Source organism: Equus caballus, chromosome 6, assembly GCF_041296265.1.
Source record: "Equus caballus isolate H_3958 breed thoroughbred chromosome 6, TB-T2T, whole genome shotgun sequence".
Taxonomy (NCBI): Eukaryota; Metazoa; Chordata; class Mammalia; order Perissodactyla; family Equidae; genus Equus; species Equus caballus.
In genome coordinates, this window is record NC_091689.1 from 26,434,958 (window position 1) to 26,449,183 (window position 14,226).

At 55.6% G+C, this 14,226-nt stretch overlaps 1 protein-coding gene across 1 annotated transcript in view; it reads left to right on the plus strand.

Moving 5' to 3' along the window:
* The window catches only part of CROCC2 (ciliary rootlet coiled-coil, rootletin family member 2), a 76,002-nt gene that overhangs the window by 1,869 nt on the left and 59,907 nt on the right, over positions 1-14,226 (plus strand). Inside the window, exons 2-3 of the mRNA XM_023642774.2 lie at positions 11,548-11,698; positions 12,747-12,895. Of these exons, the coding sequence (XP_023498542.2) occupies positions 11,548-11,698; positions 12,747-12,895 (300 nt within the window). The remainder of the gene's footprint in view (positions 1-11,547; positions 11,699-12,746; positions 12,896-14,226) is intronic.

Genomic DNA, 14,226 nt, shown 5'->3' on the forward strand with positions numbered 1-14,226 from the left:
AAGCAGGCTGCTGCAGAGGAGCCCTGGGGGGAAGCCTAGTGAGAGAGGATGTGTGATTCTGGACCCCGTTTCTCTAAAGCTATGGGACTTTTCAGACTATTTCTTTTGGTTAGGTTTTAATTAATGGTATTTTTCTAGGAATTTATCCATTAGATCTAAATTTTCAAATTTACTGGGAGAAGTTGTTCCTAATATCTTCTTACTGTCCTTTGGATGTCTGAGCATCTGAAGCATGGTGACCACCTGTCCCTGGGTGTGGAGGGGTTTGAGACCCAGTACTTCAGGTGCAAGATCCGAGGAAGTCCCGAGTTGGTCACCCTGAAGTGATGACCCTTTTCATTTCGGATGCCGGTCGCCTGTTGATCCTCTCTAATATTTTGACTTCTATTTCATTAGTTGATGTATTTATTATTCCTTTGCTTTTCAGGTCTCTGGGTTTGTGGCTCATCTAATTTTCTGAGATGTGTGCTTAGCTCATTGATTGGCAGCCTTCTTTTGTTTCATTTCTTTTTTTACTTTTTTAAAAATTGTGGTAAAATACACATAACATAAAATGCACCACTTTAACCATTTTTAAGTATGCAGTTCAGTGGCATTAAGCACATTCACACTGGTGTGCAACCATCACCACCATCCATCTCCAGAACTTTCTCATCCTCCCCAACTGAAACTCTGTCCCCATTAAACAGTGACCCCCCCCATCCACCTCCCCCAGACCCTGGCCCCCACCATTCTACTTTCTGTCTCTGTGAATCTGACTACACTAGAGACCTCAGATAAGTGGAATCTTTGTCTTTTTGTGTCTGGCTTAATTCAATTAGCATAAGGTCCTAAATGTTAGTCCATATTACAGCATCTGTCAGAATTCCCCTCCTTTTTAGGGTTGAATAATATTCCATTGTACAGATAGGCCACAGTTTGTTTGTCTGTTCACGTGTTCCCAGACAGCTGGGTTGTCTCCATCTTTCGGCTGTTGTGAATAATGCTATCATGAACACGGGTGAGCAAATATCTGCTCGAGTCCCTGCTTTCAGTTCTTTGGGGTTCATGCCCAGACGTGGAATTGCTGGATCATATGGTAATTGTGTTTAATTTTTGGAGTTACCTCCATATTGTTTTCCATGGCAGCTGCACCATTTTACATTCCCACTTTCTTCCTTTTTTTCCCTAAAGTATGCATTTCCCTCCAAGCAAGGCTTTAGCTGCATCCCACAGTTTGGACATAATAAATTTTCAATATTATGCAGTCAAACTGTTTTCCAATTTCCACTGTGATTTTTTATTTTATCCATGGATTATCTGGAGGTATAAATAGCTTAATTTCCAAACATATAGAGATTCAGTTGTTTGTTTTTTTCACATCTAGCTTAACAGTCCTGTGCTCAGAGGTTTTGTTTTGAACGTCGTAGAGTGGGGAAGCCTGCTAACATCCAAGTGGAAATGAGTGGAGGCCAGTGGACGTGTGGGTCTGGTTCCAGGGAAGAGCTCCATGCTGGGGTTGTTGGCACGTGGTAACTGGGTGGGACCCCACAGGGGTGAGTGTGCATAGAAAGAGGAGATGGGGCAACTCCCACACTTACTGATGGGGGAGACGAGAAGGAACCAGCCAGGAGATCAGGATGAGGTGGCCAATGAGGTGAGAAGCACTGGGAGAGTAGGGGGTCAAGAAGCCCCCTGAGGAGAGTGTGTCCGGGAGGAGGCAGCAATCGTCAGCACCAAACGCTGCCAACAGATCAAGCACAATGGAGTCTGTGGGCCCCTGGATTCAGAGACACGGAGGTCATGGTGACCTTGATCGCAAGGGTACCTCATGGGGCACGTATGAACAATTTTTTTTTTAGTAGGGTGAGCATAAATTAAGACACTTTGTGTCAACAAGAATGGTCTGATAGAGATACTGATACATAAGAGACAAGGAAGGATTGTTGGAGCAATGTCTTAAGTGAGTAAGAGAAGATGAGGTGGGATGGGGTGGGGTGGGGTGGATTGGAGTGGGATGAGGTTGGATGGAATGAGATGGGGTGGGATGGGATGGAGTGGGTTGGGGTGGGATGGGGTGGGATGGGGTGGAGTGGGATGGAATGAGGTGGGGTGGGATAGAGTGAGATGGGGTGGGATGGAATGAGATGCGGTGGGATGGGATGGGGTGGCATGGGGTGGAGTGGGATGGAATGAGTTGGGGTGGGATGGGATGGAGTGGGATGGGGTGGGATGGGGTGGGATGGGGTGGAGTGGGATCGGGTGGGATTGGGTGGGATGGGATGGGATGAGATGGGATGGAGTGGGATGGGGTCGGGTGGGATGAAGTGGGGTGGGGTGGGATGGGATGAGATGGGGTGGGATGGGATGGAGTGGGATGGAATGGGGTGGGTTGGGATGGGGTGGGCTGGGATGGGGTGGGATGGAGTGGGGTGGGATGAAGTGGGATGGGATGGGATGAGATGGGGTGGGGTGGGATGGAGTGGGATGGAGTGGGATGGGGTGGGATGGGATGAGATGTGATGGGGTGGGATGGAGTGGGATGGAGTGGAGTGGGGTGGCTTGGTATGAGATGGGATGGGGTGGGATGGGATGGGATGGGATGGGATAGAGTGGGATGGCATGGAGTGGGATGGCATGGGATGAGATGGGGTGGGGTGCGATGGAGTGGGATGGGGTGGAGTGGGATGGGGTGGAATGGGATGGGATGGGATGGAGTGGGATGGGGTGGGATGGGACAGGGTGAGATGGAGTGGGATGGAATGAGTGGATAGATGAATTAGAGCAGAGGTTGGCAAACTTTTTCTTGAAAGCGTCAGATAATATTTCAGGCTTTGCAAAACATCAAGTTTCTGTAGCAACTACTCAACTCTGTAACTGGAGCATGAAGGCAGCCATAGACAGTACATAAACAAACGGGTGTGGTTATATCCCAGTGAAGCTTTATTTACAAACAAGTGGCAGGCTGGATTTGGCCTACAGACTGTAGTTTGCTGACCTCTGGATTAGAGGATGGATGAATAAACAGATGTGAGGGTGGGTAGGTGAAGGGACTGTCATGCAGATCGTGATAGATGGTCAAATGGGTGGATGAGCATGGTGGATAGGCAGTAGATTGGAGAATGGATGGAAAGACATTGCATACAAAATGTGTGGGTAAGAACAGAACCCCATAGTCCAGAGACTGGCGTTTGAGATGAAAAATCACTGGATTTAGTTTCCACTTTTGGTTGAAGAATTTCATGCATAGAGAAAAGTGCAGCCATCCCAAGCATGCAGCTTAACCGAGCCCACCCACCTGACTAGCACCCACATCTAGTAGAGCATTATCAGAATGCCAGAAGCACCCTCAACCTGACATAGATTTATCTTGCCTATTTGGGAACTTTACAGAACTGGAACCATATATGTATGTGCTCTGTGGTGCAACACCACATTTGTAAAATTCACCCGGAATGTAGCACGCAGGTATGGCTCACTTGTCCTCATCAAAATATAGCATTCCATCATGTTAATATACCTCACTTTTCATCCATTTTATTGGTAATGGCCATTTGAGTGGTTTCCAATTTGGCCTGAAATGAATAGCACAGCCACAAACACTCTGGTACATATCTTTGGGTGCCATATGCATACGTCTCTGTTGGGTATACACCAAAAGTGGGAATGCTAGATCATAGTTTGCATATGTTCAGCTTTAGTGGATACTGTCAATTAGGTTTCCAGAAAGGCTGTACCGACTTACAGCGTGTGAGGGGCTGGTTGCCAACCCTGGGCATTGCCTGCCATTTCCTACCTAGCCATTATGGTGAATGCCCAGTGGTATTGCATTGTGATGTTAATTATCACTTACCTGATGACTAATGGAGTTGAGTACGTTTCTCTGTGCTTATTGGCCACTTAGATATCTTTTTGGTGAAGTGTTTGCTCTAAAATTTTGCCCTTCTTTCTTTCGGGGTGCCGTCTCTTTTTATTATTGATTTGAATTTGATTGTTTAATCTAGAAACGAGTCGTTTACTGAATACACGCATTGCGAATATCTTCTGTAGCTGGTCTTTTCATCGTGTAATGGTGTCTTTTGAGGAGCATTCATAATTTTAATGTAACACAATTTATCCATTTCCCCCTCATGTTAGTGCTTCCTGTGGGCTGTTTAAGAAACACACTTCGGCTACTCCAGGGTCACAAAGATGTTCTTCTATATTTTCTTTTAGAAGCTTGATGTTTTACTTGCACAGTTAAATCTGCAGTCCATTGGGAATTGATCTCTGTGTGTGGTTTAAACTAGAGACCACCAGCATTTCCTCCCATGTGGATATCCAGGGGACCCAGCCCCATCATTTCCCCACTGCTCTGCTGTGTCACCCTTGTCACAAACAAGGTGTATGTGCGTCTCTGTGCCTGTGTGCATGCGTGAGCGTGCGTTTATGGATATGCTTCCAGAGTTTATGATCTCTTTCACTGGTCAGCTTGTCTTCACACCAACACTCTGTGTTAATTAGGGCAGATTTGTAACATGTCTTCACATCCGGGGCATGACTCCTCGGCCTTATTCTTCTTCACCATCACCTAGGGAGATTTGACTCTTCTCATTTCCACATGAATTTTAGAACCAATCTGTCAATTTCTATAACATAAAAGCCGTACTGGGCTGCGGACTAGCATTTTATTGACTTTATAGATTAATTTGAGGAGGACTGACACCTTTACAATATCTAGTCTTCCAATTCACGTACACAATCTTTTCTTCCATCGAAGCTTTTCTCAATTTACTCGACTCTCAACTCTCAATGGAGAGGTCTTGCACGAGTTTTGTTATCACACTTCCTCCGAGGTCACTGATGTGTTGGGATGCTATGACCATTTTAAAAATGACAGCAGGAGAAAGTGGCTCTGTGTTTGAGGCTCCTCAAATCTCTGACTTTGTTACTCCGGCTCCAGGCAGCTACGAAAAGCTCTGTTGGCTGCTCTTCCCCCATTGACAGCCCTGCTTGGGCCAAACTCAGAGCATCTGCCCCCAGCCCGGGACGACCACAGCCCATCTCGGATGCTTTCTACTTCCTCCAATTTCAGTCCCTCTATCTCATTGCTTTCAGAGCTCTCTGACATCTTTAAAAACAGATGCTTCATAGTTTAGCTGGCTGTTCTAGTTGCCGTGGAGGGAGGGCTGGCTCACTGCATCCTCCCGAATCCTTCCCAGAAGGCAAATTCTGGATCTCCGGATTTTAACTTCTTGAGGACAGTATCTCCACCCACAGCTTTTGTAAGACCCTGGGAATTCCCCAGGAGAAGGAAAGGACTTCTTGTGGCGGAATTTCTGTCATCAAAAGATTAAACATGTTTCCAAAGTGGGGAGCCTGAGCGGGGAGGGGAGGAAAAGGAAGGTAGAGAGGGAGGAGGGGGGGAAGGTGCTGCCAGGTGGTCCTGGAAGGAGGGTGGGCACAGTGAGGGAGTCATCGGGGAGGGCAGCGTGGTGTCCTGCTTCTGGTGCCAGCTCTCTGTCACTGGTGTTGCTGGTCATTTCTGCCTCAGTGTCGCCATCTGTACAATGGGGTGAGACAGATGGTCACCGGGGCCCCCCAGAGCCTGAATGAGAGGGGCTCACCCACGGGAGAGGAGCTGGGATGGTTTGACAGCCCCGTGGTGTGGCAAGCACTCATCAGTCACCTGCCAAGGGCCAAGCCCTGTGCCGCGCCCGAGCAAACCAGGGAAGGAGGAGGAAGCGCTGGCCCACCTCCGAATCTCCCATCCACTTGTACCGACGCAGCCAGGGTCACTGTGCAAATCACACGGGCCACATCCCCCTCCTCATTCAGAAACACCACTACCCTCGCCCCGTGGTCCAAGGATGGGGCCCCACAGTCCTCAATGGGACATTGAAGGCCTTCACAGCTTCCTCTCCTGCCTCATTCACCCCCATCCCCACCCTTCCGCCCCCAGGCCCCACACGGATTTTGGAGACCTGTGCTTCCACTGTTCCCTCCACCTGGACACCTGACCTGTGTCCCCTCTAGCTGTCAGACTCTTACTCATCCTTCAAGGTCCAACTCTCCTGCCACCTCCTCCAGGAAGCCTGTGGGCCTTGGGGACACAGGAGCAAACAAGATAGACAGGCTCTTTGCCCTCCAGAGTGTTCCTTGATATGAGTCATTTTGCGGTTAGTGATTCATACCTTAGGCTGCATTTTCAATCATTTGTGTAGTGACCTCGGTCTGAGCTCGCTCGAGTGCTGGGGACTGGGGCTGGGGGTACAGAGGTGAATGCCCAACGCCTGGTTCAATGCCTGGCCGGGCATTATTATTATTATTATCCTTTATTATTAGCTGGGGACCAAACTGCCACCCACAAGAAGCATGAGCCTGCCCTGGGGTGACGCCCAGGGGACAGAGTCCTCACCAAACGCAGAGACGGAAACGGAGCAGTGCTGAGATACAGCACATCAGGGGCCAGGTGTTACCCCAGACACAGAGAAGCTCTTTTTCCTGAGGAAATGGAGCCTGGCAGGCGGCCACCCCACCCAGGGCCCTCTCTGCAGCAGGCCAAGCCGCGGAAGGACGGCAAGCAGACGTCCGGTGGCTGCACTTGGCTGGAGGCCCTGTCCTCAGATGTGTTCTTCAAGCTGTGCCCGCCCCTGGCGAGGGCCAGAGCCTGCCACCTGGGGATGCAGGGAGGTCTGTGGGAATGCCTGGTGCACAGGCGGAGACGGGGGAGGAAAGTGGGCAGCCGGGGCAGGGGGGCCGGGCTCAGGGGGTGCCACACCGGGGAGGAGCCCTGAGGACGCCCGTCAGCTGAGTCCTGCTCTCTGGCCACTGGGAGGATGCTAGCTCACCAGTAACCAACGTTGTGGGCGTTTAGGGTCCCGCAGGTGGGGTCCCAGTCCCAACACTGCCGCTTGGGAGCGGGTGACGGAGCAAGTCCCCACATCCTCACCTATAACGTGGAGGCAAGAAGTTGCTGGTTCAGGTCAAGGTAACAGATATGAAAACGTTTGCTAAGAAACCTTGAGTGGTGACTGTCCCTAAGCATCCTACACACCCTGCTTCACTTCACCAACCAGTCACACATCCTTCACTTTTCTAGGGTGTACCGAGCCCCCACCCTCCATTCTCCAAGAGCTTGGCGGACGCGGCCTCCTGCAGTCCCGTCGTGGCCACACGGTGGCAGTGTTGGGGACCGGCGCCCAGACCCACACGGCCCGCGGGCCATCCCATCCACCCCACAGAGGGGCCCAGAACAGCCTTGGAACTCTGACTCCCTCACCCTGCTCCTGCCCTAGCAGGATGCAGCCTGGGTCCTGATTGAGTCAGGGGCACCCGCTGGACGCTGTCTCTCCCAGGGTGACCTTAAATAGACGTTTTCATGCCCTCCCTCCTACTGGGCTCATCTGGACCCTCCCTGGTCCACCCAGGGGTCTCCCCAACTCGGATCCAGGTGTGGGAGCCTCATCTTCCTCTGTCCCGAAGTCGTTGGGCTCCTTTTGCAATCCATCCTTCTCTCTCCTGGGAACCAGGACACAGGCTGTCTCTCCCCCAAGCCCTGAGCAGCCTGGAGAGTCAGCAGGAGCCACTCGGGGAGTTCTGACCCGGCTACCAGCAAGGGGAAGTAGTGAAATTGGTCTGACAGCGTGATTGCATTTGTGATCTACAACCCCACCTGCCGTCCAGAGGCTCTGTCCTCATCTGTGAAAATGGGGGGCGGGGGTCCTAGAGGCCCCACATTCCATCCTCCACAGAGCTGCAACCTCAACTCTGTGGGACACACCGCCCCCCTCCATTTTCACAGTGGAGGACACAAGACTTAGCAGGGCAGGTGACACACCAGGGTCACACTGCTGGTGGCAGAGCAGGGACTCCAGCCCAATTCTCCTAAATGGGAGTCTTGCTCTGATCCAGGGCTGGGGAGACAGGGTAGCCCACGTTCCTCTAGGGTGGGGCCCTCCCCCTCTACACAGCCACAAGGGAGAGGGCAGCCCCTGCAGGTTTCACGTACACAGCCCCGCTAGGCAGGGCCCACGGGTGGCGCCTGCCACAGGGGCTGTGACCCCATTGAGGTCTTTAGTGCTGGCTGAGCTGAAGGGGAGGGCGCTGGGGGCAGGAGGGAGGGGCATGGCCCAGCTCCACTGAGTCTGGGGTCTTCTGGGAAACTGATGTCCAGCACTGGTGTCCCCTCTGACATCCAGCACTGGTGTCCCCTCTGACGGACTGAGGCTGCCGTGGGGGGACCTTCCAGAAGTCTCCTCGTGCACTGCCCGGTCACAGGAAGGAGACCAGCCCGGACCTGCGGGGCCACAGGTGGCGGACACGAAGGTCTCGGGGTGGGGGCGGCAGAACCCCTCCGGGCCAGACTCGAGCCGGCGGAAGTGGCGCGCGGAGGGGTCCCAGACCCTCGCGCCGGCCTAACTACACGCCGTGGACGGAGCCCCTCCTCCCAGCTCCCCTCCCTCCCCTCCGGTGGTGTCCGCGAGGCGGGGCGGGGCTGCCCTCACACCCCGCCAGCCCCGCCCCCTGCGCCCCCAGCCCCGGGGCCCCTCCGCACGCGTCCGCCCTCCGCCGCTCCCCTCCCCCGCACCCCCTCGGCTGGAGCTGGGCCGCGGCCCATCGCAGGCACCGGGCCACAGCTGGAACCCATTACGCCCCCAGCGCCTCTTGGGACGTCTCGGCTAATAAGTGACCCTCTGTAAATGTTAGGAATGAGTCAAGTTTATGCCGCTGCTGCTTTCCCGTTAGCGGGTGGCGCCGCGGATGCCCGGGGGAGCGGGAGGGAGGGCGGGGAGGGCCGAGGAGCAGAGTCCTTCCTGGAGCTCATGGCGCTGCGCGGGGCCTGGGGTGGTTCTCGGCACCCCGCTGGGCCTCAGTTTCTCCTGTGCAAATAAAGGGTTCAGGGCAGACAATGGCTGAGCCTCTTGCAGCCGCCATTCCTCCCATCAGGGCAGGAGAGGCCATTGGTGGTCTTCCTCACACCCCACCCCACACCCCACCCCCACCCCCATCCCCGGCAGGAGGCTGCTCACCAGCCACCTAAGACTGAAGGGGGTCACCTGTAGGAGTGTTGAGTGAAGGCGCCTCCTCAAGACCCCAGGGGACTCACATGCAAACACCCAGGAGAGAAGAAAGGCCCCCAGCCTGAAGGAGGGCAGAGTTCCCACTCCCTCCGCTCACCCTGGAGGGCAATGGGGTTCAGTCCATGGCATTTGCTCAATGACTGCCCATCACTGGGTTGCTACTGGGGATCAGAAAGGGACCTCATGAGGTGTCATGTAGGAGCCTGGGTCTTGGGGTGACGTTTAGCAGTCTGTCACTGGCCCAGAAGAGTGGTCATTATGTTCTGGGGCAGGGGTGGGAGGGGGTGTCCTGATGGAGGAGCAGGCCTTATGTCCAGGGAGCAGTAGAGGAGGATGTGTGAGAAAGAGGCTAAGCTGGGGTCTCAGGAGGAGGGAGCGGGCTGAGGGTGTGTGGGCACAGTGCGGTGCAGGGAGCAAGGGTGTTCCCAGGAAGTCCTCCAAGAGAGCTGGGAGGACATGGGAGGAGGGGGGTGACAGGCAAGTAGGAGGCTGTAGGTGGTCACTCACCAGGACTCGGAGGGAGATTTGGGGAGTCATAGGTTAGAGAGTGTGCTGGCCCTCTGAGGGGCTACAGGGGGAGGGCTTCTGGGAAGCCGGAGGAGGGGAGGGTCTGGGCGTGTGGCATTGAGTTTGGGGGGGGGGGCGTGTAGCAAGAGGACTTCGCCACCCTGAAGAGTCATTGGAAGTGGACATCCATCTCTGGGGCCCCATGGGAAGTCTCCACCCACCCTTTTATTTTTAATTCACTGCTTTTAATCAGATATCCTGAGTGAGGTGGGACGGGTGGATGATGCGGGGTCGGTGAGCCAAGGAGTCGAAAGAAAGATTTCTTAGACTCTTAAGATCTGGCAGTAGTGCTCTTTTATTTAGAGAATAGTACAGAATAGCATGGGGACAGGACCCATGGGCAGTCAGAGCTTCTGCTGCTGCCATGGGGACACGACCCATGGGTAGTCAGAGCTGCTGCCGGCGTGTTGCTGCTGCTGCTTCTGCTGCAAACCTGGGTGGAGAGTAAGGCTAAATTTAAGGCATGGGTATGTGAGTTATCTCTTTACAAGACAACAAAAAAAGTTAAAATGGTACCAGTGCCGGTAGGGTCCGGCCATTGGGCGGTCCCACAACTTTTAGATAAGAATCAAACCAGATTGAGTAAATGGCAGAAGTCACCGCTTAAATATTATCCTCAGCTAAAGACAAAAGAGGATTTGGGGGTGGGGGGTCAGTTACATGAGGTTGCCAGACAGTAAACAACTTAAGTTCTTGCCTTCCCCATTAAGAGTTTCCAGAGATAAGGCCATCCCCCCATCCTCCTGGCGCAGAGAGGGAGGCATGGAGATTTCCTTCACAAATGCAACTGTCTCTGATCAAAGGGCAAACAAATTCCACTCCTCGGAGCCTGCTTCTCATCTGCAGTTTTAAAATTAACCAGCCTAAAATCCTCATCAGTGGGCAGCTGTGAACTGTCCTGCCCCCTGGTGACCTTGTCTCATCGTGCTGCCTCATGTCCAGAGGTTTCCTGCTGGTTTGGAATGGGCCGTCTCAGCCCCCAGCGTTCACAGACCCCTGAGCATCCTCCCCACAGTCAGCACCACAATTAGACCCAGTAAGAAAGCCCCTGCCGGGACCGGGGCCCTAGGGGGCACCCCCAGGCCCTCCCCTAGCTTTCTCCTCCTTGCAGAGCAGAGAATCCCCAGGGCCAAGGCAGAGAGCCAGCTCAGACCCCAAGATCCCAAGTCCAGTCTCTGCTACCCAGGACCCTGGAATTTCTTGCCCACTTCCAGGCCTGTTCGGACCCCTTCCATTGACAGGTTAGCTCCCTGGACCAGCCAGGAAGAAGGGCTATCCTCACTATCGTCCCCCTGCCCCTCCCTCGGTTCCTGCCCGCCCTCTCCCAGGGCCCACACATGCCCCTCCCGATGGACAGGGTGAAACCTGGCCCAGCTGGCCTGGGTCTAAAGGGAAGTGGGTGGGTTGAGCTTGGTGCTTCTACCTATGTCAGCCCCTCTCCTCACCGGGCTCTGTTCCCACTGGGTGGGGTTCAGGCCCCTCCCCCAGCCCCCACTGAGAAAACTGTGAGACGGCCTGCTCCAGGTGGGTGGGAGGTTAGGGACCCTGTGGACCAGAAGCAAGGGTGCCTGCCTCCCAGCATCTCCAGAGCGGTGGACCCGGATGGCTCAGCCCAGGCCCAGCAGAGGGGGAGCAGGGCTAAAGGGCAGGACGTGGTGCCCCCATCCGCTGGGTATTCTGGACAAGCTCTTCTCTACGTTTTCTCATCACTGCTCAGAGTAGGGCTGGGGACAGGCTGGGCACCACCCCACTTTACAGGTGGAGAAACCGAGGCATGTGCCTTGGGTGACCTCAGCCTCCCCTAGTCGTCTCCAGCGCACTTTGCCACCTTGGGGGAGCCCCATGAGAGCCCCCACCCACTGCAGTAGGCTCGTATGGGGGTGCCTCGCAGCTGTCCAGGGCCTGCCAGCCCAGGTGTCTCTGGGCGGGTGTTTTTCAGAAGCTGGAGGACACCATCCTGAGCCCCTCAGCCAGCAGAGAAGACCGGGCACTCACCATGCGTGGGGAAGGCCGGCAGGCCTCGCCCACCCCCGTACCTGCCCGCATCCGTGAGATCGTGGCCAGCAGCCTGGGCGAGGAGCCACCCCAAGGTGAAGGGGGGTGGGGGGTGGGCGGAGGACACCAGGGGAGCCGCAGAGCAGTCAACTGGAGTCCAGCTTCAGGGAGCCAAGCCCCCCTCACTGTCCCGGGGCCCAGCGGGTCGTCTTCCGTGTGATAGGGCACAGATCCACATCCTCCCACGGGCATTGTGTGTCAGTACCCACAGTACCCTGACCACCAGGCACAGGGACCGTCCCCAGCCAGAGCTGCGTTTGTGTTGGTGACACGTTTGTGACCGCCAGTCTTGATTTCATCTGCATTCGTTTTTTCATTAGATGAGGGAAAATCCTAGGCTTGACACACAGGAAGCTCAGCTGCTGAGCAGCGCTCCCCACAAGAGCTTTGTCCTGGTTCCTCACCCAGCCCCAAGGCCCCTCGTGGTGCCCGCCTAGCTGTTACACTTTCAGGCCAGGGAACTGGCTCCAAGGCCGGGTTCCTGCATGGAGCCGACCGGCCAGTCAGGCCGCTTGGCCTCAGTGTGTGCTCGTGACTCCAAGCAAGTCCCACCCCCTTGTGCGTGGGTCCCGGGGACCCGGTTCTGTAATGAGGGTCTGTCCAGCCTCCTAAAGGAACCGGGTAGCTCACTGAGTGTGTATGAAGGAGAAAGAAGCCCCACTGCGTGTTTGGAAAGCTCCTTATTACTGGAAGACGAGTCCAGTTACCCTGAACCGGCAGTTCTCACTGCTCCACGGGGGGCTGGGGGACACCCAGGGTCCAGACCAGCCCCCACTCTCTGTGTTAATTGGTTTGGGGCTCAGCCTGGGCCTGGGTCTGTATTTGGGTTAAAGATCTTCATAGAAGACAAGGAGTTGGCAGGAAGCCATCGACAGGAGAGGGAGCGAGGCTCAGAGTGTGACGTCCACCTCCACATTGGGCTCTCCTGGGTCAGAGCTGGGATCCTCCCAGAAGATTGTTGCAGACCCAGCAGCAGGAGCCCAGAGACCAGTCCACGGTCCCACCATGGGGACAGGGTGTCATGGCCAAGGTGGGAGTCCCTAAGTCTGGCCACCCAGGTTGACCCCAGTGCTTCGCCTGCAGGGGTGCAGGAGCCGCCGGCCCCCCTGGCCCACGTGCAGGAGGAGAACGAGCTCCTGCAGGAGGAGCTGTCCCGACTGGAGGACCTGCTGGCCCAGGCGGGCGCTGAGCGGGACGAGCTGGCCAGCAGGCACCACGCGGTGAGCGAGCGGGTAAGTGTGTACAGTGGGCACTTGGCAGGCCACAGGGTGTCAGCCTGGTCTGGGGTGAGGCGGTCACCCATTGGGACTGGCAGACGCACCAATGGGACCATCAGTGAGTCCTAGGATGTGGAATGATGGTGCGTCAGCACATCCAAACCCTGGGCAACAGATGGGGAAACTGAGGCTGGAGGTGGGAAGGTCATGGTAGATGGGTGCCCAGGCCTCCCCATCCCTCACAGCCCCTCCAGGTCTCAGAGCCCAGCTTCGGCATTGACTTGTGTCCACCTGCTGGAAGCCCTGTGGGGGCAGCCGGGTCAGTCCTGACCCACGAGCCTCAGCGCCTGGCCCAGCATGAGCACGGTGCCAGAACTCAGCCAGCACCTGCCAAAGGAGGAGGCAGTGAGCCAGGAGGGAGGGACCCGGTCAGGGTGGTGCTGAGGAATTGGCCCCAAGTCGCAGCAGAGCCCATAGAGAAGTGGCTGTGTCCCCAACCCCCACTCCTTCCTGACAGCGAGACCTCCCAGACCAGAGGACAGCTATGACCTCGGACCCTGGGTCCTCCATCCTCAGTCCCCTGGGCAGCCGCGGTGCCTTCCAGGGTAACTGACAAGCTGCAGCAAGAGGCCTGTTTGGTGATAAAGCGTGGGACTCAGGAGGGCCTCTCATTGTATAGATGGGGAAACTGAGGCAGAAAGGTGAAGACACTTGCTAGACCAGAGCCTCTTTCTCGTGTCAGCCACTCCAAGGCATGCTAGCTTCTGAGGGAGGACTGGGGGGCGGGGGAGTGGGCGGCACACGGTGTGGAGTGCTCAGAGCCCCCTCTGGGTCTGGCTCAGCTCCCACCGCTCTGTCTTCAGAGACCCCCCTTGCTCAACATGGCAGGACAGATGACCCCACTTTCCACATGAGGCTCAGAAAGGGCCAGAGTTGTCCAGGGCCACGCTGTCATTACTGGGGCTGAGACCTGAACCAGGTCTGGCCCTTCCTCCAGTGTGACCTGTGACCAATGCTAAACACCCAAGAGCCCCCAGCTGGCCTCATCTTCTCTAAGGTCCCGAGAGCTTCCAAGGATAGGTGGCACCCCACAGAGGTGCCCTCTGCCCTGACCCCCTCACTGTGAACGTCTCATCATCGCCCGCACCCCACATGAGCCCCTTGAGGCAGGTCGGCGAGATGAGGGTCTCCCTCATCCCGACTATGGGGGCTGGAGCACATCGGTGAGCTCGCCTGCCCTCCCTGGGCCTCTGTGGCCGCCGGCCTGGCTGTGGGGGTGGGGATCTTCCTAGCACAGGGTGGAGATGTTGGGAAGGGTCCCGGGGGAATAGAAGCCACAGAAATCC